The sequence below is a fragment of the Dromiciops gliroides genome, chromosome 1 (genome assembly GCF_019393635.1).
Source record: "Dromiciops gliroides isolate mDroGli1 chromosome 1, mDroGli1.pri, whole genome shotgun sequence".
NCBI classification, from domain to species: domain Eukaryota; kingdom Metazoa; phylum Chordata; class Mammalia; order Microbiotheria; family Microbiotheriidae; genus Dromiciops; species Dromiciops gliroides.
Genome location: NC_057861.1, coordinates 640,335,366 through 640,359,857, shown reverse-complemented (window position 1 = coordinate 640,359,857; position 24,492 = coordinate 640,335,366). Strand labels below are relative to the sequence as shown.

Here is a 24,492-nt window from a genome sequence, read left to right as displayed (position 1 = left end):
GTTAAGTGTCTGAGGCTGGATTTGAACTCAGGTCCTCCTGACTCCAGGGCTGGTGCTCTATCCATTGTACCACCTAGCTGCCCCTGCTCTTTTCTTCTTAATGAAGAACAGTCATAAAGGTTTGATCATGTGCCTTGGTTTAAACAGTGAATCTGCCAATGGCACTGTCAGGAAAAGAACTGCTGCTAGAAGTAATTGTTGACCCTCTACCTTATATTCTAGCCTTGATTTTTATACAGTATAAGGTACAGGTGTTTTTGGTTTTTTTTGCTGGGGCAATGAGGGTTAAGTGACTTGCCCAGGGTCACACAGCTAGTAAGTGTCGAGTGTCAAGTGAGGTCACATTTGAACTCAGGTCCTCCTGAATTCAGGGTCGATGCTTTATCCACTGCGCCACCTAGCTGCTCCCCCGGTATTTTTTTAAGAGAAAGAAGAAAGGGCTAGATTATTTGAAATATCCCTTCCAATACAAGTGATTCTACCAGTAAGTAAAAGTACTTTACCTAAGGGTTTACTGCATATATGCTGGTAAACTAAATGGAAATGGCTATTTGTTATTAAATAAATTCAGTAGCTTCAAATTAGTGTCATAAATCAATACTGTAACTTGTAGCTATTATCAAGAATTGGCCATATCAAACACAGTATGGGTTGGGGGGTATTTGTTATTGGTAATAGCTTCTATAAATCTTTACTGAAATTTGGGGAAAAAACACATTGGTAGAGAATCAGTATTGTTTTGTTAATACAGATATTCTAGCGCTAATATATTAAATGTCCACAAACATACATAAAGGTACTAATAGTTTTTGCTTTGTTTGTATTCTTCAATAAAAGCTTGTACCTTATTAAAAACATCCTTGCTAATGGCGTCCACGTTCCACAAACACATTCTTTCTCGTTGTACCAGGGCCTCCTCTTTTTGTCTCCACTCTTCTTCCCTTTGCTTCAGTTCTGACACTGCTGTTTGTGCTTTGGCATGTTCCTGATCCAGGGACTCAGAGTTATGCAGTGCTAAGCTACCAAGTTTCTGCTGAGCTTCAGCTAGATTCCATTTACACGCTACAGAGCTTTTCACAAACTCTTTCTGTTTTTGGCAAGCCAGTTCAATTCCTTGGCTATACATCTGGATAGAGAACAAAACATTATTTTTAACAATTGAAGGAAACAAAGCACATATTTGTGCAGTACAAACATAATTTTACTTTAGACCATATTTCATTGTAATCAAACATTTAAAATTTTCATTAACAGAGATTACCCAAATTTCCAAGACAGTTAAACTTTTTAAACATTTGCCAGAGAATAACTGTAGGAAAAACCCTCCAACTACTGCATCTTTATTATATGTACAACTCATTCACCTTTTTTTTTCTTTTTCCAGCAACAAGCATTTATTTTATTTTCCAGTTACATGTAAGAGTAGTTTTCAACATTCATTTTCATAAGATTTAGAGTTCCAAATTTTTCTCCCTCCCTTTCCTCCCCCCTCCACAAGATCGCATCCAGGTTATATATGTATGATCCACAAGTGTTCTTTTTATCAGTTCTTTCTATAGGGGTGCATAGTAAGCTTCCTCATTAGTTCCTTGGGATTGTCTTGGATCATTGCAGTGCTGAGAGTAGTTAAGTCATTCACAATTGCTCATTGAACAATACTGCTGTCACTATGCACAATGTCCTCCCAGCTCTGCTCACTTCACTATACATCGATGTTCATTAGTCTTTCCAGGTTTTTCGGGGATCATCCTGTTTGTCATTTCCTGTAGCACAAGACCATTCCACTACAATCATATAGCACAGCTTTTTCCATCATTCCTCAATTGATGGACATTCCCTTGATTCTCAATTCTTAGCCTCCACCAAGAGTTGCTATAAATATTTTTTGTACATCCCCCCCCCTTTTCTCTTTTTCATGATTACTATTATTAACTGTTTCCCTTCCATCCTATTCCCTTCCCCATGATATTTATTCTATTATCCATCTTTCATCCTATCACTCTTCAAAAGGGATTTGCTTCTGTCTGTCCCCTCCCCCACTCTGCCCTTCCTTCTTTTGCCCCTCTCTCTTTATCCCCTTCCCCTCCTATTTTCCTGCAGGGTTAGAGAGATTATTCCACCCAATGGAGTTCACCTTTTTAGTATATATGACCTCGTAGTATTGTCTCGTATTCCCCACTACAACATAAAACTTAAAGGGTAGGGTTTTTTATAACTTATACAGCAACACAATGCCTCATGCACAGTGTGGTTTCAAATATTTGCTTATTATCGTGAAACAAGTAAAATAACAGAAAGAAAAGCCTATAATGTTTCCCTACTCTTTAATATAATGAAAATAAAATCTTTGGATTTCTCTTCTGTAGATAATTTCCTTTTACCAAGGAATACCAACATGTGATTCCTTCTTTCTATCTGTATGTAGACTTGCAATCCTAGTGGCTGAAGTCTCTTACTTTAAAATATGATTAATAGGGGCAGCTAGGTGGCGCAGTGGATAGAGCACTGGCCCTGGAGTCAGGAGTACCTGAGTTCAAATCCAGCCTCAGACACTTAACATTTACTAGCTGTGTGACCCTGGGCAAGTCACTTAACCCCAATTGCCTCACTAAAAAACAAACAAATAAAATATGATAGTATGCATATTTGTATTTCTGTTTCTCAATTTGAAAAAGGTTCGGGTTTTGCTTTCATTTAGTCCTATTAAAATAATGAGAAATGTAAAACTGGTTTCTTTTTTTAAGGTATGTTGAAGCATTATAATAGTTTGATTAGTTAAGAAGTTGTTCATTAATTGTAAATTACCTAGCCAAATATGCTCCCTCAACTGCAGATTATCTAAATTTTAAATAATATGTGCCTTTAAAAGTCAAGGGACTCCTCAAGTAAAGCCCCTAGCTTTGCAGCTTCTGGCAAACTTGGAAGATAGGACAAATGAGCATACTCTTAAATCCAGATGCAGCACTCACTGACTACTTTAGAATTTTGCAAATGTTCACTCCATGTTTATATTCTAGTACATAATACCTTACACATAGGTAACACTCTGCAAACAAAAGCACTTTCTTCACAGTACTCCTATGTATATATAGTACAAAAACATGACTTGCCCATGAATACACTTAGTAAAAGCCAAGGCCAGACAATGATTTAGGTTTCTAAGCATTTAGGAGGAGGATCTTTGTTCTTATTCAGTTCTCATACTTTATACAGAACTACTCATTATATGTAAAACCTAAAGAAGGTAGCTATTAGCAACAAAGTCTTATTGAAGTCAACTGTTTTCAGTTATACTAATTTTCTATTCTATTCCTTCACATAACTGGAATCTGAGGAATCACACTTAGATACCTTACCTCTTCCTCACTGGCAAAAACTGAATCAGAAATTTAAGACTTGAAGAATGTTTATAAACTGTGACAAACATTTTCTTCTTAAGTGGTTCAAATATAGAAACTTAAAAGTTTTAAAGCCAGAAAGAAAAGCAAGCACTTTAAGTGTGCTTAGTGCAAATAAATGACCAAAATTAGTATTAATCAATCTACCACTTTGTAAACTAAAATATCGATAGAGCATTTCATCCAAATAAGGTTTTGTTGTGCCTCGCAACTTCAATCAAAGCACACAGACCCCTTCCCCTCCCAAAAGAAAACCTCATCCACTTAAAAATAGATTTGCTTTTGGTGGCACATTTGTGAAACGATCCCTTTGAACTGAAATTCCTTTGAGAAACTTAAAAGACCTATTCTTTGTTGTGCCTGCAAAACTGATTACAGAAGTCGCTGTACAATCTTTTTTTCAAGATGTTACATTTTATATTATATAAAGATGACATTACTGACATTAATTAGTAGGGTGTTACTGACTCATCAATTCTTTCATATTGTCTTCATTTCTCAGACATTTCTCAGGTGGTGTCTGTGGTTATAAAACTGAATTTTGGTCTATTAGCTGGGGAATGGATCAATGACTGGCTTCTTCCTAAGTACCATACTTTAAAATAATACATTTTTATCATCGTGAACAAAAATGAGTTTAGGGAAAAGATGTTAATTTTCTGTAAAGCATCTTTAGGTATCCATTCATTTTGTAAGAATGATTCAAGATAGAACACTTTCATTTCAGTGGAAATAATTACAACTGCCTAGTCCCTGTCTTGGAGAACACTTCCAGGTAAGGACAAAAACAGAGTAAGGCAAACTGGAACACTGAAAAGTACTTCATAAGAAGGGTTCAAGAATCATGAGGGGCTTACTTCAAGTAGTGACTAGGAGAAATGAGAGCCTGACATTCCAGACCTGGTGATATTTTATATGTTTTACACACATGCAAAATAGATGACTTTACATAGTTTTGTCTTATTTGATCCTTATAACAATTCAATGTGGTAGTTAACTACAAAGGATTCACCACCCCTTTTACAAGTGAGAAGGTTGAGGCTTAGAGGGGAAAAGGAGGCTTTGGCCAAACATATTTTCATGAAAGTACAGTCAAAAGTGTTATGAAGATAAAAGGGCATTGACCATTTGAATAAGGGTGGGAGATGAAGTCTAGTATAAAAATCAAAGCCACAGTCACAAAACTGAGTCAGATGTCAAAGAAGATCCCTGAAATTTCATCAGAATTTTGCCTACAGAACCAGTACACTGTCACTTCTCCCTCCACAAGTATTAGTTTCACCAAACTGATCAGAGAACCACACAAAGAAGACACGATTTAAAATTTAGGCAAGCCTAAGAAAGATAGCAATCTGCTAACAGTTTATATGGCATTATGAAGAAGGCCTGACTCAGTTTCTTTCAGAATGTAGCTCCCATAATTTAGAACTGGAAGGGATATCAGCAATTATCCAGTCTAATTTCTTTTATAGATTTCTTTGCAATTTTAATTATTTGTCCCAAATATATTCAAATCCAAGTTTTCTGACTTCAAATTCAGAGCTGTTTCCATTAAAGCTAGTATCAAACTAGCATACTGAACTTGAATTGGTTGGTGTACTTCATTGTAGAATCACACAATCTTTATTTCTGAAAGCAAAGCTACCAAATTCTTACCTCCCAGTCTTCAGGGAGAGAACCACCAAAGTGAAAAGGCATGTGTACCTGTGCAGGGGGTGTGTGTGGAGGGGGTAGGTGGGGAGACTGGCATAAACAAATTGTGCAGCTGGCAGGGCCATTCGAGATCCCTCTTAGTAGTCCAGGAACCTCTAGGATATCCATAGATCTCTTAGGTCTATGAACTTGGTTGGGGAAAAAAATTACATCTTAATATAACTGGCTTCCTTTGAAATTCTATGTATTTTATTTTATGCATTTTAAAAGATCCTGAGAAGGGGTCCACAGGCTAAAGCAGACTGTCAAAAGGGTCCATGACAAAAAATATCAAGAATCCCCGAGCTAGTCTAACCCTCCACATTTTATAGTTGAACAGATTCAGATTATCAGGTGACTTTCAGCCTAGGTAATAAATAACAGTCCAGATTCGAACCCAGGGTGGGGCAAATCCAGTGTCCTTTTCATTATAGGACACTACTAAAAAAAAAAAAAGCAACAACAACAAAAAAAAACCATGTTTGATATTAGGGACCCAACCCCCTGGTGCATTTTACCATTTCACTTGCAGTCTCTCACATTGGTAAAATATTCTGCCAATTCTCACTTCTCTTCCAGAGGGGGAAGAGCAAACTAAGTGAAAAGGTGCTTATGTGGGCATGAAGTAGAGGAAAGGAGTAGGAGGGGAGATCAGATTGTAGAATTTGGGGCTGAAAGGATACCCGCTGCAATTCTTTCATTGCATACACGAGGAAACAGTTCAAGGGAAGGGAAGCGATTTAAAAGATTTAGGAATGGAAAGGGGTCTTTAGGAGTCGTCCCATACAATTCCCCTCTACCCACCTACTCCCCAGTCCCACAATTAGGATGCTTCTCAGCTGATCTAGTTCCTCCATTCGGCCCCCACCCCCACCACGTACTGGGGAAAGGGGGGTGGTGGAACGAGCAGAAACCTGATGCAGGGAAGAAGGAGCGGGCGGAGACCGAGGGGGACAAGGTGGGGGAGGCGGGGCAGGAGCAGGGTCCGGCTTGGAGGGTGGTAACCCTCCCGCCCCCGCCCCCCCCAACTCCCCAGGGATCGGAGGTCTTGCAGACACTCTCCCTCCCATCCAAACTAGTCCCTTTACCTGAGGGCTGTCGTCAGGAGGCTGCGGGAAGCTGGAGGAACCGGGAGATACATCCAACTCCGTCTCCTCGTCAGCCTCCCCGCTGCCCCGGGGGAAGTTCCAGGGTCCAGGCGGCGGCCACGGCCGCTCCATAGCCCCGCTACCCCCGGCCCGGCAAACCGCCACCTTCAACGGCCTCCCGGCGAACCGGAACCGGCTGCCCCGCAGCCACCGCCCCCGGTGGGGGGGGGGGGGGCCGTTACCCAGAATCCCTCCGCGTGCGCGGAGACTCCAGCACACGCCAAGCGCCTGCCTGGCCCCGGCTCCGCGGCGGAAGAAGACGGACGGAGTTTTAACGGCGTCACTTCCGGAAGTCTACTTCGGGGACGGTGGGGAACGCTGGGGGAATGTGAAGAAGGGCAAGGGAAAGGGGGCGGAGGCGGAGGCGGAGGCGGACCTCGGCCCGGGCCGTGGTTGGCGAGGGGAAGGAAATGGGGTGCGGAGAGAGGATGACTGGTTTCCTCCAGCTGCATACCGTAGCATAGAGTGTCTTTTTAAACTATTTCTTGTTTACATCTCCTTGGGTTTCTGCAGACCTTTTTAACTGCTACCTTAGACGGGCGACTCCTCGTGATCATTATTTTTATTACTAATAATATTGACCGCAGAGACCCAACAATACTAATTTGTATAAAGTAACAATCATTTATTTCTATAGCCCTTTAAGGTTTACAAAGATCTCTCCTAGCAATGTTGTGAGATAACGTATTTCCCTCTCCCCCTTTGTAAGGAACGTCGTTGTTTTACAAAAAAGGAAACATTTCCAGAATTTAAACGTTAACGATAATGATCTTATGCAGTAACAAAATGAAAATAGATGACCTTTATGTAGGGCTTTAAGAGCTAGGCATTTGACATATGGCAACCTTGTGAAGTAGAGGTAGCAAAATGGAACACAAAGTGCTCAGGAAGCTGCTCTGTCACTTTAAAAAAAAGTTGCATAAAAGGGGCATCTCTTCGATGCAGGGATTAATGGTTTCCTAGGCTTTGAGTGCCACCAACTGGGGGAACAAGAATGAGTGCTTCAGTGAGGCAAGCTTAAGAAGAAAGTTAATAAATGGAAGAAAGAGAGTGAAGTGGATAATAAAATAAGTTGTCTGAGAGAGAGGGGGGGAAGTCTTTGCAACAAATTCAGTTCAATAACCATTTATTAAACGTCTACTATGTGCAAGATACTGTGCTAAGGGTTGGCTATACCAAAAGGAGGCAAAAGAGAGTCTGTCATCAAGAAACATAATCTAATGGGACAACAGATATCTAAGAATCTGAGAGTCAAGATATCTAAGAAATTAACACATAAAACCAAGAGCTATTCCCCAATGACTTTTCAAAGACTATGAACAAATAGTTTTCAAAAGAATTGTAAACTATTTACAACCACATGAAAGAGGACTCCAAATCAGGAATAAGAAAAATGAAAATCAAAATTCTCAGGTGTCAAAGATGACAAGATGGAAATAGTCAAGGTTGGAGGGGCTGTGGAGAGACACAACAACACAGTATTGGTGTTGCTCTGAATTGGTTCCATGATTTTGGAAAGTAATTTGTAGTTATGCTAAGAAAATGATTCAAATGTTCATGCCTTTGACCCATAGATCTCACTGATAGGCATATACCTGAAGGAAACAACTTATCAATTGGAGGATAGCTAGACAAATTCTAAGTAAATTTAATCAACTCTCATTCTTGTTATGGGGCAAATCAAAGAAACTCTCCTTGAGAAACTAAACCAAAGGACAGACACACCTAAAGAGATAACTGGCACCGGATCGGACTGAGCTAGCTCCAGGACCACCACTCTTCATTCCAGTCTCCCCCACCCCTGGGGAGATAAGATTAGGTGTGGTTGCTGCCTTTGTGGCATGAGGACAGAGATGGCTTGAGAGATCCAGAGCTGCCCCTCACCCAACTTCCCCCAGCTACCACCAATGGAGGATGACCCTCCCCCAATAAGGGAACTTTCCACAGTCAGATGATCACCCCACCAGTCCTCTATAAAAGGATTTCCCTGTCTCCAGTTGGGGAAGATAGGTATCTCAGAGCCACACCTCTGCGCCATGCCTTCTCCCCATGAGAAGTCGAAGGATTTCTCTCTTGGTTTCCTTTCCCTAGCATCCTAAATAAACTATTATTTTATTCTAATTGGATATGTGTGCAAGAGAGTGTAATTCTTTAAAGAGGAATTCCTAAGAACCCCTACCCCACCCTAATTTCCCCCATAACAACTCTGCTGTAAGAAATAATGAGCATAATGAATTCAGATGGGAAGATATGAAATGATGCATAACAAAGTAGGCAGAGGAAAGGAAGTAAAGGAAGATGACACACAATGACTACAAAAATAAAAAGGGAAAAGATTTAAAAAACTAAACTGAATGTTGGTTGTATAATTATAATGACCAAGACTGGCTCAGGAGAAAATTTGAGAAAATGCACTTTGCTTACTTTGCAGAGGTGGAGCAATGTGGGTGTGGAATGCTCCATATGTTATCAAATATTTTGGTTAGTTTTGTTGCACTGCTTCCCCCCCCCTACTTTTTCAGTCTTTATTACAAGGGAACAAAGATTGATTGCTGAGTAGGGGTGAAGGGAGAAGAATATTCAGAAATAAAGGTGATTTAAAAACAAAAGATACCAATAAAAATTGTTTAAAAGAAAGTGGGTGGGAGATTAAGACAAGACTGGTAAAAGAAGAAAGGAGAGGGTAAGAAATGAAAAGTACATTTGGTGGGGAAAGGGTGGAGAAGAATATAAGAGTTTCACCAATAATTTCCTTAGTGGCACCATAATTACCTACTTTGGCCCAAAATTGAAGTCAAATATTCATGTTCCCAATTTCCACTAGCATTTTTTTTTCAGAAACCATGGTATTAAATTATGAACTATGAAAAAATATGGTTGTTGAAGGTTTCTTCTACTTTCCTGTGTTCAATTAATTTCTCATAAACAGTTTTGGGAACAAAAGCAGTTTGTCAAAAACAAGTTCCATAGGTCTCTGAGGCATACTTTAGCTATGTTGCCTAGACCACTGAACATATATATTTTTCAATATTTCTAGGTCCTGTGATTTTATCAGCATAAGTACTCCTTCCAATGACACTGACTACAATTCTCTATAACTTTGTAGATGGCCTTTGAGAGTTGTAATTTTAAAAAATCATACTTTAGCCAGACTGTTCATATCCATTCTGTTGCCAAGGCCTGTCAATTTCACCTTTGAAACATTTCTTGAATATACCACCTTCTCTCTCATCTGATACTGTCACCAGCCTTGGGCAAGTACTCATCTCAAGCCTTGCATTATTACAACTACATGCTGATTGGTCTGCCTATCTCAAGGCCTTCGCAATGCTAGTCCATCTTCCATTTAGTCACTAAGGTGATTTTCCTAAAGCAGAAGTCTCGCCATGTTATTCCCATATTCAATAAACTCTAGTGATTCCCCATTCCGTCCAGGATAAAATACAAAATCCTCTGGCGTTCAAGGCCCTTCATAACCTAGGCCCCCTGCCCCTTTTCCAGTTTTCGTATACTTTATATCCCACAGCATACTCTTCAATCTGGCTTTCTTGTTCCATGAAAAAAAAAAAAAAACACTTCAGCTCTCAGCTTCCAGCATCTTTTCTTGAAGTACCTCATTCTTGGAATGCTCTTCTTCCTATTGTCTACTTACTGGCTTCCAACTAAAAGTCTACCTACAGAAAGCATTTCCCAATCCCTCTTAATTTTAGTGCCTCCCTTCTGTTTATTTCCTATTTATTCTGCTTAGAACTTGTTTGTACATATTATTTTGCTTCTTGTTTCCATTAGATTATGATCTCCTTGAGAATAGGTACTGTCTTTTGTCTCTCTGTGTATCCCTAGCACTTAGCACAGTGCCTGGCACATAGTAGGTACTCAGTCAATGCCTATTGATTGAACCAGCTAAGTCTTCTGAGCTGGTCTTCAGGGTGATCTTTATAAAGTCTTTATGATGATAGACACTTTAGGTACTCAATTACATATACTCTTATATTACATGTAAGAGTAATAAATAGCTGACATTTATATAGCACTTTACAAGGCATTTTCTTAACAACCTAGTAAGGTAGTACATAATTAACTTGTCATACGTATATATGCTACATGTATGTAAATATTTCCATGATTGGAAGACCAAAGGAGTTCTTTTTTCTAGTAGACAAATTAATCGATTTACTATTTTTCTTTTTATTTATTTATTTGCCTGTTCATTTATTTATTTATTTTGGGGCTGGGTCTTTTCATCTTGCCCAGGCTCAAAGCACAACAGCCACTTCTGAGCCCCATTCCTGTGCTTATTGGCATAAAAGCTATGACTTGGTAGTGTTGTGATCAGGGGGGGTCATCATATTGGTGATGTACTTACTCTGGAAATTCAATAGCAGAGATTATGGCAACAAATTAATTAAAAATGAGAGAAAGTAAAGCATTTGAATTTAGAATAATGTTCAATAAATCCAGAAGGGTGTTAGTTCAGCTTTCATCTATCTGACAGTGAGTCAAAGGACATAGTAAAAGGTGTCATATGAGGTAGTCTCATGAGAGTTGTATAAATAAAGAACTATAAAATATTTCCTATATGTGAGTTAAGACCCAATAGTTTGGAGATAGCTAAAAAGTATTCAGGGGCAGCAAGGTGGTGGTACAGTGGATAGAGCTCTGGCCCTGGAGTCAGGAAGACCTGAGTTCAAATACAGCCTGAGACACTAACTTTGTGACCTTGGGCAAGTCACTCAATCCTGTTTGCTTCAGTTTCCTCATCTGTAAAAGGAACTGCAGAAGGAAATGACAAACCACTCCAGTATCTCTGCCAAGAAAACCCCAAATGAGGTCACAGAGTCAGACATGACTGAAACAACTGAACAACAAAAAATATTCACCTGAAACTTAATTCCTGTCTTGGGAATAAGTCCTAATACTTACTAATGGTACTTGAGAAGTTGGTCTTGCTAAATAAATATTCAGATTACTTTTCCCTTTCAGTGAAAGAACAGTAGAAGACAACTATTTTTGTAACAGTAGGCTTCTCTTTCTCTTTTACCTTTGGAATGACTGGTAAGGTGTATATAACACAGCAGTTTTCTCTTTTCACCTCTTCTAGGGCTTAGCAGACATTCTGTAGCTACATTTGCATATTCAAGGATTTTCTTTGGAGGAGTTTTCATGTTTAGGGCATCTGCCAAGAATCCTCTTTTAAGATTTATTATTTCATAATGGGTAGAACTTGGGCTGCTTTAGGGGTGTGTGTGTGTGTGTGTGTGTGTGTGTGTGTGTGTGTGTGTGTGTGTGTGTATACATATATACATAGCATATGGTTTTGCATAGCTATATTTTAACACAGAAATTTCACACAAACTTTGATGTAGTTTCTAGAATCATAGAATTTAGGACTGGGAAGGACCTTGGAGATCATCTAGTATTAACTTCTTTAATTTACAGATGAGGAAACTGAGACCCATTGATATTAGACTGAGAAAAGCAACCAGGTACAACCCAATGAGCTCTTCAGCATATCCAGTTATTTGCCAAAGTTCAGTGTGAAGCTTTGTTCCATTCTTTTTCTGTATGCTACAATTAATTGTTATGGAAAATATTTCAAGAACACTAGACATAGCCTTTAATTACCATTGAAGGGGGCAGCTAGGTGGTGCAGTGGATAAAGCACTGGCCCTGGATTCAGGAGGACCTGAGTTCCAATCCGGTCTCAGATACTTGACACTTACTAGCTGTGTGACCCTGGGCAAGACACTTAACCCTCATTACCCTGCCCCCCCCCCCAAATTACCATTGAAGCTTTGAATCAAGGACTAAGCTAAAGAAAATCAATTCAAGTCAAATCTCATCTCAAATAACGGTGGTGTTAGTGAAGAGGTTCCAGTTATGCCAATGCTGACGAATGTTGGAAACAAAATCAGGTGATATTATTCATATTAAAATAGAATGGAATGAAAAATCATTTATTATGAGACATTAAACAATAATTTCAGGAACACAGACATAACTGTGGGTAGAAATTGTAAAAAAGAAAATTGTTCATCTTTTATTCTAGAAGAGTACTAATGACATCATAAGAGTTGATGTCATAACTTTCGAGTCAAAGCTGCACAAAGTCATCAGCCTTACTCTCTCCTCTACAGTCATCCAAGTCTAGTGGCAAGACAGAAATCAAGAAGACTAGTGATGGCCCAGTGGCAAATATGGGCTTAATATAATGAAAAACTCTTTAATAATTACAGCTATACAAAATGATATTATTATTATTATTTTTTGCTGAGGGTCACACAGTTAGTAAGTATCAAGTGTCTGAGGTTAGATTTGAACTCAGGACCTCCTGACTCCAGGGCCAGTACTGGATAGATCCACTGCACCACCTAGTTGTCCCAAGGATAGCTTTTAGAATAGGCTACCTCAAGACGTAGTAGGATTCTTCTCACAGAAAGTCTTCCATAAAAAGCAGATGACCATATTTAGGATATTCTACTTTTTCAGGTTAAGGTTGGAATAGATGTCCTCTGAGTTCCTGTTCAGTTCTGCAATTCTGGAATACTGCTCTAGAACACAACTTTGATGCTGTTTTAATGATTGTTACCGCACAGAATTAACTTTTTCTAGAAATCAAGATCTGATGGGGCGGCTAGGTGGCACAGTGGATAAAGCACCGGCCCTGGATGCAGGAGTTCCTGAGTTCAAATCTGGCCTCAGACACTTGATACTTACTAGCTGTGTGACCTTGGGCAAGTCACTTAACTCCCATTGCCCTGCAAAAAAAAAAATTAATTAAAAAAAAAAGAAATCAAGATCTGACAAGTGAAACCAGTGGGGTAAATGAAGAAGAGAGAATCCATTCTTATATTGATCACCAAATAACACCAGGTGTGTGTGTGCTTTTTTATTTCCTATATTTCATATAGTATTTCTGACATTCACTAGAGGTAGCTGGCATATTTTCAGATAAGGTGATAGAAGATAAGGAGGTAGGGGTTTGGCCTGTGAGGTAATTGGTATAAGTTACTTCTGAATGAGGAAATTTCTTATACCTATGCAGTGTGGTATTTTTCCTGTCCTGAAGGTTAAATGATTTGGGCAGGATCATACAACTCTATCTACTAAGCCATATTAGGAAAAACCCCACAAAAACTAAACACACATGACTAAAGCACCAAACATTTGACAGTGAAGCTGGGATGAATTTGTTTTTGGTTGCTCTACCTTAGACACTTAACTGGTCTAGAGAGCTTAAGTGATTTGTTGGAGATCACAAAGGTAGTAACAGAATCAGGATTTGAATTCAGGTCCTCTAAACTTTAAGTTAAGACTTTCCAAGGTACTAAGCTTCCTTGGCATAAACTAAGAAACAAAGATACAAAACAAAACAAACAAAAAACCAAACCTGTGGCCCAGGAAGGTTGGTGACTTGTCCAGGGTCACATAGCTAGTTAAGTGTCTGAGGTAGAGTCTAAACCTAGGTCTTCCTGTCTCCAAGTCCAGCCCTTTACCAGTCTCCAACACTACTAACTTTTCTCCCATGCTATAATGGATAGGGTACTGTACTTGTAGCAAATCCTACCTCAGACACTTACTAGTGTGATCCTGGGCAAGTCACTTGGGCCCTCAGGACCTGTTTTCTCAACTGTTAAATGGTTATGATAATAACAGCACCTATCTCAAGGGGTTGGTATGAGAATCAAATGAGAACATGTATATAAAATAGACTTATATTGGTGAACTAGATTATATATATGACTATCGTCAAACTTCATTTTGATCAAGTGGTTCTGTAGCTAGTTGACATGGTTGTGGGTGAGAGAGAGGTCATGGCATGGGAGTTCTTTAATAGGTCATCATCTGGGTCTATAGGAGAACCTCAAGTATTTGGCCCCTTGATATCCTGTGAAATTAACTTGAGAATGCTGGTTTGCCTTTTCCCAAGGCTGAATTGGCTTCTGAAGAATATTTTCAATCTATCCCCAAACAGTCCCTGGTACAGATATAGATTTCATCATCTCTGCATTGTAAGCAGAGAATAGTCAAGAGTCTGATCTGTGCCTCTTCTTTTTTTCCTTTTTCTTCTTCTTCTTTTTTTGGTGAGGCAATTGGGGTTAAGTGACTTGCCCAGGGTCACACATGCTTGTAGCTCTTTCTCCTGTCAGACTTTGGTCAGATGTTTCATCTCCTGCTCTAGATATAGGATCTCCTCTGTTTCACAAAGGTTTTGGGCTACCTTTAGAACCAGTGCTCATTGCTAACCATTACCTGATAATTATCTTAGAGCCCTCTAGAGCTAACAAATGCCTGCTTTTGATTATAGTGTAGTTTCTGCAGCCTTGCATTTTCAGCAAGTAATAGGGTATCCCGACAATCTCAGTGTAGTTTTAAGCTTTTTAGTAGCTAATCTGTATTACTAAAAGATTTCTTTTAAGCTTTTAGTAGCTTAAAACTTCACTAAGACTGTTGGAACATCCTGTAGGGGGTTCAATTCTATAGCTGTGCTTTTTAAAAAAAATTAACATTTTTATTTAAAACTTTTGAGTTCCAAATTCTATCCTTCCCTCTCCTCCCCCCTCCTCCCTCAGGCAGCAAGCAATCAGATTTGGTTATACATTAGCAATTATGTAAAATATTTCCATATTAGTCATTTTGTATAAGAAAACTCAAATATAAGGGAAAAAAGAAAGTGAAAAATAGCATGCTTCAGTCTATGATCAATCAATTTTTGTTCTTTCTTTGGACGTGGATAGTATGCTTCATCGTTAGTCCTTTGGGATTGTCTTGGGTCATTTTGTGTGTGTGTGTGGCAATGAGGGTTAAGTGACTTGCCCAGGGTCACACAGCTAGTAAGTGTCAAGTGTCTTAGGTCGAATTTGAACTCAGGTCCTCCTGAATCCAGGGCCCATGCTTTATCCAGGGCCCGTGCTTTATCCACTGTGCCACCTAGCTGCCCCTTTTTGTTTTTTTATTTTTTTGTCTTGGATCATTGTATTGCTGAGAATAGTCAAGTCATTTACAATTCTTCATCGAACAATATTGCTGTTGCTGTGTACAACATTCTCCTGGTTCTGTTTACTTCACTATACATTAGCTCATGTACATGTTTCCAGGTTTTTCTGAAATAATCTTGTTTATCTATAACTGTCCTTCTTAAGCTCTACAATACATATGCACTCAAGTGGATAAGTAGATGGAAAGAATACTATTACATCTTTGGTACAAAAGATCCTCCTCACTAATGTTACTTCTATTTGCTTCTCCCTGTTGTGGAACTACCCTTACATTATTTTCATGAAACCAGGGACCCTGCCTTTTTCTCTCTTAATTGGCAAGCAATTCTTAGGAAGACAGTTGTGTAGGGTCAATCGCAATGAACTGGGAGTCAGGAGGTCTAGCTTCTAATCCTGGCTCTGTTGGTAGGTAGTGGGGGACTGACCAAATCATTTTACCTTTTTAGGCTTCAATTTCCTTTTCTGTAAAATGAGATGATCTCCTATGTCCTTTCCTTCTGTAACCTTCATTGGTTCCAGGTTCTTTCTTGCATTCCCAGTGACTCTCCTAATGGATGATTAATAACAACAGCATTTGTGACATATGTTTCCAATCCATATACTCAGAAAATCATATTTTGGGATTTATTTCAGTGTCTGTGACCTTTCCAGGTACTATTACTTCTTGTTCTGCCAGACATTCCTAGCCCTCTTTTACTGTCCTCATCAACTGCAGTGAATGGAAAAATGCTATTTACCTACCCTTTAAAAAACTAGTCCCTGGCTTATTCTTCCTAGGCCTGAAATTTCAGCATTGCCTGTTTTAAAAGTGTAACCATGGCACTGGAGAATATATTAACTACTGTGAGATAAAGAGAAATCTTACAGGCTAATTTTGTTTACTTTGGACTGTGAAAGCTAAGCTAGCAGGCTCACTTCAAAATGCCTTGTTGAAAAAGATTAGGAAGTATTTTTAATGTATTTGCATATAACTTATGTGCCTAAACATTTTTGCAATCACCCCAGTATTATTTGAATCATTCATATAAGCAATCTTTCTTGGTCCTTTGGAACAGTAAAAGAACGCTGGATTTGGAAACAGTTAAGTCAACAAGCATTTGTCAAATTTGGTGATATAAAGACAAAAAAACCCAACCCAACAAAAAACAGTCCTTGCTTTCAAGAAGCTCACAGAAGACACTGGCTTCAATCAGGGTCTCAGACTGAGTGGACAGAGCAAAGAAAAGACCTGGAATCATGAAGATCTGGGTCTTCTTTTTAAAAAGGTTTAAAAAAAATTTTTATGGCAGACTTTTAATTTTTTTCTTTAGTTCTAAATACTCCCCCTCTCCCTCCCCCATCCAATGAGAAGACAAGAAAAACAAACCTGTTAAAGTATATGTAGTCATACAAAACAAATTTCTGCATTAGCCATGTTCCAAAAAAAATGTTTTTTCTTAAGAAAAAAAAATCATGCTTCAGTTTGTATTCTAAGTCCATCAATTTTCTATCTGTAAGTGGACAGCATGTTTCATCATGAGTCTTTGGTGGGATTGTGGTGGGAAATTGCGTTGATTAGAATTACTAATTCTTTCAAAGTTGATTGTCTTTAAAATACAGATATTAGTGTGTAGATTGTTCCCCTGGTTATGCTAAACTTTGCATCAGTTCATACAGGTCTTCCCAGGTTATACTGAAATCAGCTCCATCGTTTCTTACAACACAAGAGTATTACATCACATTCACATACCACAATTTGTTCATTTATTCCCTCAGTTTCGAATTCTTTGCCCCCACAAAAAAGCTGTTATAAGTATTTTAAAGTTATTTTAATTGATGCTTCCCTCACCCCCGGCTCTGTCACTTCCCAATGACTCCATGCCTCCAACCTTTCCTTGTAACAAATAAGTTAAGCAAAATCAATCAACACATTGGCCATATCTGTAGATGTATGCCTGATTCTGCACCTGTAGTCTACCACCTCTTTATCCCAGGCAAATACCATTTTTAACACTAGCACAGAGGCTATGGGAATGTAACCTCTCTAAGCCTCTGATTTTTACCTTTATAAAGTGGAGATAGTAAAACGTATGGTGCCCACCTCACAACATTGTTGTGAATATCAAATGAGAAATGTTATTGCTACGACTATACCTATTCACTATCACCACAACTGCTACCACCAGTGTGGATTTGAACATAAAACTTCCCTTTCCTGGGCCTCGGTTTCCCCGTATGTAAAATCGGATTATTTGTCCTCCAAAATTCCATTTCGCTGCGAATCTTGGGATCCTCACCCTTACGTTGTAACAGATCCAGGGTCATTTGCAGGTCCTCTGAAAAGAGGACAGTAGCGAAGAAATGTCCCTTCTGGGACATAAAGTCAAAGCAGCGGGAGAGAAATAGAAGGCTCTTAGCAAGCCTCAAGCATGCTACGCAAGCAGGGAGCACATACTCCGAACCCGAACCCGAACCCGAACCCGAACCCGAACCCAGGCCACGTCCTTCCGTGAGTACCATGGGCCAAAGGGCTCGCGCATGCACGTGGCGTTCCTGGCTTCCCACGTTCCAGCGGTGGAAGTTTGGAAGCTTCGGTCTCCGTGGCAACGAGACGCTTTTCCCCAGCGGGAAACAGCGGCAGCAGAGGCTCCAGCTCTCACCACGGGAGAGGGGTCGGGGCGGGAGGGCCGGGGAAGAAACCCCGCTCCTCTGCCCGGCGCAGCAGGGTCCCTTTCCAACCCTTCCCGCCCCAGCTGGGAAAGATGCCCCTCGAAGTGGTAGTGGAGCTGCACATTCGCGCGGTAAGGGAGACCAACCCATCTTTGTCCTATTTTCGCTCACAACCCTTAATTTCACGTCGTAGGCTCCGTTCCCACCCTTCTTAACCACGGGTTGATTGTCACTTAGCTTCTAACCAAATTCTTGATCCTCACCGTCAACAGAGTTCACTCACAACTTAACAAATCCCTGTCCCCAAACTTATTAATTGATCATTGATATTGGAACATTTTCACCCTCTTCTTTAACACCCTGCCTCCCACTTGAGTTCTGCTAGTCCTCTGGCCCATTACTTGGAGACCACTTGTTTCATCCTCTGTGCCTGTTCCCTCCCAACCCCCCATCCCTTCTGCTCATCCATTTAAAATAACCTTGGACTTAGTTACAATTGCACCATCTTAAAGGAGAAACTAATATTTGGGTAGTGTTTGTATTCTTTTAGTCCTAACATAAACACTAGAAGGCATGTATAATTAGCACAATCACCAAGTAAAAAGTTTCCATTGCTATATAGACTAGCTGAATTTCTTCTGACCTAGTTCCTCTAGGGCTTGCTCTGCCCCACGAAAATCAGCAAGTATTAACAAGGCATTGAACTGGATGCTCTAAACATCGTTGTTGTGCTTTTTCTCTCTGGTCACCCATTGACTCCTCTCTCCAATCTTAGACTCAAATACTCAGAATGTTAGGGCTAAACTACTTTAGAGCGGTTGTGTCCCCTCTTTTAGTGGCAGACTGATGAAGAGTTCTAGCTTCAAGCTATTAGGATCATTCCTAAGGGCAGGGACTTAGATGCATGCAGGACTGGAAAATGTAGTCCTTACTGACTGGTCACACACAGCAGAATAGGTGATTGTGGGCCTTAGGTTCATAGACATAGGGCCTGAATGGGCTTTAAACATCTAGTCCAACCCTCTCATTTTACAGAAAGCTTAAAATATCTGTTAAAGATCACAGCAGGGAAAATGTGAAAGAGCCAGGATATGAATCCAGGTCCTTTGATTTCAGGTCCAGTATTCTATACACACAACACTATCTGAGGGAGTGGTAGGTAGGAGATCTGGCTCAGTTTGCTGTTCACATATCCTTTAGAGGAAGTATCAACTTAACAGTGAGATCTCAAAATAATTTAAGAATGAAGACACTCATTTTATAAGGAGCTAAAAGATAAATCAGTCTCCCTTCTCAACTAAATAAAAAGCACATTGCAACAAAGTTTAACAGCACTGATTAGGTTTTATTGTGATTCTGAAATTGAAATCCTTTACAAAAAAAAAAGACATTTATGGTACATTCTAAAGTACTACTTATTACATTTGCATTGTTCTGCACCAAATCCCAATCAGGAGGAGAATAGGCCTGTACTCTAAGAATCAGTAAACTTAGATGCCATTTAATTAAGTGAATCTCAGGGGTATAAACATTCAACAAAATTTCCCTGTCTTAATGCCCCTAGGAGTTAATTTGGGGACTAAGAACAGGAGTCTCATAACTTTAAACATCTGGCATACCATTGCTGTAATGAAAGGAAATCTTTAGAAGTAAAAAGGAACAAAATAATTTAAAACGTCACAGATGGGGGAAGTTCACTCTGTTGATTCGGGGAAATGAAGAGGTTGTCAGTGTTGGGTTAAAGTGAAATGAAAATGATTCCATTTATCCCCAAGGAGTAGTTCCAACTTCTAAGTGCCACCTACCATTAAGAATTTTACTCTTCTACCCCGCTAGAATATTTGCTGTATAGCTGATTACAGATACTCAATACCACATCTGCAAAAGGATTACTGTTGGTTACAATATTTTCTATTTACAAATACTGATAACATTCTAATACCAAATTTTATAATGTTTGACTCCTTGTCTAACTTAAGGGTAGTATCATTTAAATAATTTAATCAGCCCTCCTTTCTTTTTTTTCCTGGCTGAGGAATGATAAGCATTCTGGATTAAGTGGTCTTTGGCAATATGATTTGTGGAGGCACCCTGGATGAAATTCTCTAAATGAAACAAGTCAACATGAAAGAAATTCAGTAATAATATATTGTGTCTGGTACAACAGCGAGCTCACAGTGATGAATGTTGATATTTGAGAATCTGATTGTTTTAACTTCCATTACCCTTACAATCATTATAGGCAAAAAACATCACCCAAATACAACATAAGAAATTACAAAATACACGTTTTTTTTGTTGTACATGGGAAAACTTGCATTGTTACTTTTAAAAGATTGGTCCTGGACTCTCCTCACTCCTTCAGCAGTTTTATCCTTTACTGATTATTAGTCATGGGCAACATACCTTTTACCAGTGGTCCATGTAATATATGGCTTAATTCAATTGCCCTCCAACAGATAAAATGTTCCCTCATAGGTGGGCGACTTTTTAATTGACCTTTCCCAACAAGTGGCTTTTAAAGAACTATTTTCAAAGAGATTTTTTTGGGGGGTGGGGGTGGGGCAATGGGGGTTAAATGACTTGCCCAGGGTCACACAGCTAGTAAGTGTCAAGTGTCTGAGGCCAGATTTGAACTCAGGTACTCCTGAATCCAGGGCTGGTGCTTTATCCACTGCGCCACCTAGCTGCCCACCAAAGAGATTTATTTTTACTATCTTCTATCACAGAATTGAGGAATCTGACCTACTCAACAGCTACCCATAAATACCCAGCAAAATTGCCACAGAACTAACAGAAAGACAACCCTACTCCCACGACTTTTTTTTTGTTCACGCCTTTCTAATGGACACTCTCAGGCTCCTCCCCCCCACCTTTTTTTTTGTTTATATTGTATGCTCCACTTAAGTGTTTTCCAGCACCTCACCAAGGTGTGGAGGGAACCTTGAGTTCTTGAAGGCTAAGTAAAAGAAATGCAAGCTCTGCAAATACAGATCCCACCAAGCTGGAAAGGCTTCACATACAGGCTTGGTGACATTTTTGGTCCAAGGACCATCCCGGCTAAATTGGAGAAGTTTATAATCACAGGACTAGCTACCAGGTGATGATTTTTTTTCATCCACAGCAAGTCATGAAACCACTAGTAAGGCATGGAGGACTTGCAGTCTGCATTTGGTGAAAGGTACATTCACCCAGATGAAATAGCAGGTTCTTTAAGTATTAATGTATATTCTATTTCTGGAGTTTCTCTCAGCCATTGGACTTTCACATGCTAACAGGTAATACTAGATAGGAATGGAAAAAATTATATTTATCCTTTTTTTTAACTGGATGGGGAAGAATAGAGTTATCTCTTCTCTATGTCCTAATTTGCTGCTTCAGCAAAGATGGAAATGTGCCCCCCAATCTGCCCCCAAAACATGTGTAGGTTCTTAAAAGTGAATAAATTAAAATTTAAAAAATCTACATATCTGTAGCACCAGACTTTCTGAGATAAAAGCAGTAGAATTTATGTTTTATATTTTTAAAATAGTGTTTGAAATCTACTATGGGACAAAACAGCAAACTACTGAGTTGTTCACCTTAATGCATGTTAATAATGCAAAATATGAATCTAGTTAACACTTCTTTTCCCCCATGTATGGGTGATACCTGGAATTTTATTATCCACTGATGTAAACTTTAAAAAGAAATTAGTAGCTTACAGTAAGACAAACTGCTTGGTTCCTTTGCTACTGTCTTGCTGACAGAGTTGTTAATGAAGATCTATATATGTCTAATTCTCCCTATATAAATATTTATTTACCTAATATGACTGTGTTCACCTTACGGCTGGCACATGCTCGAATCTAGCAATTATCAAGGTGGCAGGGGTTACATCTTTCCATTTAGACAAATTCCAAAGGAAGTTCAAAATGTCCACAAGAGCTAAGCAAGATGAGTGCTGGTGTATCTTTGGTCCTTTTTATCCCGGAAGCCTTCATGTCTTCTGGTCCCATATACAATCAAATTATTTACTGGGGATTCCACAGAGCAAAAACAGCAGGGGCATTGAAGGGAGACAGCCAAAAATAATCCACTATACTGTACTGTATGTAACCAAAGACAAATCCAAAAGCTACGTCTGTGACATTGTGCCTTCCCAGCATGACCCTGGAGAGGCCCAAGATGAAGGCCCACAGCACTATCAACACTCTCAGAGGAATGGCCAGCACCAAGTGGTGCAAGATGAACCGAGACACCAGGGCGGCCCTGGTGGCGTGGCCGGAGGGGAAGGAATACTTGTCCACCGAGAACGTGAAAAACATGTCCATCTGGTTGTGCGAGGGTCTTCGCCGCCTGACGAGCCCTTTGAGCAGCGCCACCAAGCCCAAGTCCAGGAGCAGAGCGAAAAGCAGGTTGACCAGCACCTCTCGGCCGGCCCAGCTGTCACTTCGGTACAGGCAGTATGCGGTGCCGGCCAGCCACAGGATGCCGTGGCCCGAGATCTCCAGCAGCTTCATGAGGGGCCTGGCGCTGCCCCAGGACGACTTCTCCCCGGCGCACACGCCCAGCCTCTTGGACATCCACAAGTCAATGGCCAGCAAGGAGCGGAGGGCGATGTCCACGAAGGAAGGGTTCAGCTTCATGCAGTCCTCCTCGGGCAGAGGGGGCGGGGGCGGGGACGGCGCGGCCGCCGCGGCCAAGGGGAAAGAGCCGCGCCGGTGCACCGGGCTCTCGGAGGCCCGGAGCCGCGCCGCGCTCGGCTCGGCGCCGGGGCCGCGGCTGTTCAGCAGGGACTGGAACTCAAACCTGCCGCCGCCGCCGTGGCTCCCGTGAGCGGGGCTGCCCGGGAGGCTGCCACCGCCCCCCGTGCCCGTCCCCGCCCCCGCCCCCGCGCTCGCTGGGCGGCCGTCCACGCTTCTCCGGGGGCTGGACATGTCAGCAGCCCGTGACCGCGAGCTCGGCCGCAGAGCCCGGACAGTGTCGGTGGGGCAGGAGGTGTGCCCGAACATTCGATTTCTTCCGCTTCCGAGTTGGAGGAGCCAAGGCGCGAGAGGGGCGGGGCGGAGTGAGGGGCGGAGCCCGGAGTGGTGATGGAGCTGAAGATGCTCTGGGTCCTAGAGGAAGATGTTCGGATGTTTCAGTCGCGTCCGATTCTTCACGGCCCCATTCCGGGTTTTCTTGGCAAAGATACCGGAGTTGTTTGCCATTTCCTTTTCCAGCTTGCCCAGGGCCACACAGTAAGTATCTGATGCTGAATTTGAACTCACACCTTCCTGACTCCATACTTGGTGCTCTATGCACTGCACCACCTACCTGCCCCTGTTAGGAAGATAGGCTAGTCCTGAAAATTTGTTTTAGTATAAACAGGTTGAAACACCAACAAAAGCAAGTAATTATTATAGCAAAGCTATCCAAACGTCTACATCACTTTTCATGGCGGTCAGTACCCAGGAGGCCCATGCGTTTGTTCAACAAAGAATGAATTCAACTCCTTACATTGGAATAAATGTATTTACACTTATATGGACAGCTAGGTGGCAAAATGGATAGAGTTCAGGGCCTTAGAGTCCAAAAGAGTCATTTTCCTGAATTCAAATTTGGCCTCTGACACTTAACTCTGTGACCCTGGGCAAGTCACTCCACTGTGTTTGCCTCAGTTTTCTCATCTGTAAAATGAGTTCCAGAAGGAAATGGCAAAACACTGCAGGATCATTGCCAAGAAAACCCCAAATGGTGGTTACAAAAAGGCGGACACGACTGAAAAACCAACAAATTTACACTTATAAAATGCTTAGATCAACTTATCAGTTACTTCCCTTGAATCTCCCTTTAACTTTCCTTTTATCTGTTCATCTTTTATTACTTTTGCCTACATTTTCCCTTTTCTATAGTTTTAGTTGAGAGACAAATCTGTCAAAGTGGATATAGATCTGGCCTCAGGCAGAATGACTTGGATTCCTCTCACTTCTGAGCCAAACAGGTTGCATGAGCATGGATGGGCAAGTCACCTAACCTCTCTCAGTGTTCCAGACAACTGTACAAGGGCAGAGCAGTCAGTGACCCTACCTGCTTTTGGTGAAGGATGTTTTCTCATGGGGATTTTCCTTTATGAAATCATCATAGTCATTGTTAGTGTATACTCTGTTCTTCTGGTTAGACTTTGTTTTCTCAGAATTATTCTAATATATTTTCCATATTTCTTTATATTATACATACCTAACAATCTTACTCACATTATCGTATTATATAGCATGGTTATATTATAATTGGAGCCAGTCTTCAACTACTAGACTTTATATGGTTTTTACTTAAAAAAAATGCTGCCCATAGATGTATTTAAACCAATTACACCCCCCCACACTTTTGACAATATTCTCAGGATATATTTCTAAGTAATAGGATTATTGAATAACCAGCATAGGGTAATTTTTATGATATTTGCTTTGTGCTGATAGACGCTGTCCAAAGAATCTTATATCATATTGCAATTCCATCAGCATTGTATATTTCTCGTTATCCATGACTTAGCTAGCGCTGAATCTTGTAATTTTAAGTTTTGTTTTTCCATTTTAATGGCTCTGAGGTAGATTTTATTTGCATTTCCTGTAGTGTACAAAGAAG

General features: G+C 40.4%; 3 protein-coding genes across 3 annotated transcripts in view; 1 reads left to right on the top strand and 2 right to left on the bottom strand.

Moving 5' to 3' along the window:
* CDC37L1 (cell division cycle 37 like 1) overlaps positions 1-6,504 on the bottom strand; it is a 33,593-nt gene extending 27,089 nt beyond the window's left edge. The window contains exons 1-2 of the mRNA XM_043974994.1: positions 6,179-6,504; positions 845-1,126 (exon numbers count right to left, since the gene is read on the bottom strand). Coding sequence (XP_043830929.1) covers positions 845-1,126; positions 6,179-6,310 — 414 coding nt within the window. The 5' untranslated portion in view covers positions 6,311-6,504. The remainder of the gene's footprint in view (positions 1-844; positions 1,127-6,178) is intronic.
* Positions 6,505-17,879: 11,375 nt separating this feature from the next.
* Positions 17,880-24,492, top strand: part of SPATA6L (spermatogenesis associated 6 like) — a 96,212-nt gene continuing 89,599 nt past the window's right edge. The window contains exon 1 of the mRNA XM_043977506.1: positions 17,880-18,017. Within this exon, the coding sequence (XP_043833441.1) occupies positions 17,979-18,017 (39 nt within the window). The 5' untranslated portion in view covers positions 17,880-17,978. The remainder of the gene's footprint in view (positions 18,018-24,492) is intronic.
* PLPP6 (phospholipid phosphatase 6) lies at positions 19,224-22,884 on the bottom strand. Its single transcript, XM_043977507.1, has one exon. It carries the CDS (start codon positions 22,878-22,880, stop codon positions 21,900-21,902), a length of 981 nt encoding a protein of 326 aa, XP_043833442.1. The 5' UTR covers positions 22,881-22,884; the 3' UTR covers positions 19,224-21,899.

Coding starts and splice junctions, on each gene's coding strand:
- PLPP6 (XM_043977507.1), bottom strand. CDS start 22,880: ATGTTCGGGCACACCTCCTGCCCCACCGACACTGTCCGGGCTCTGCGG.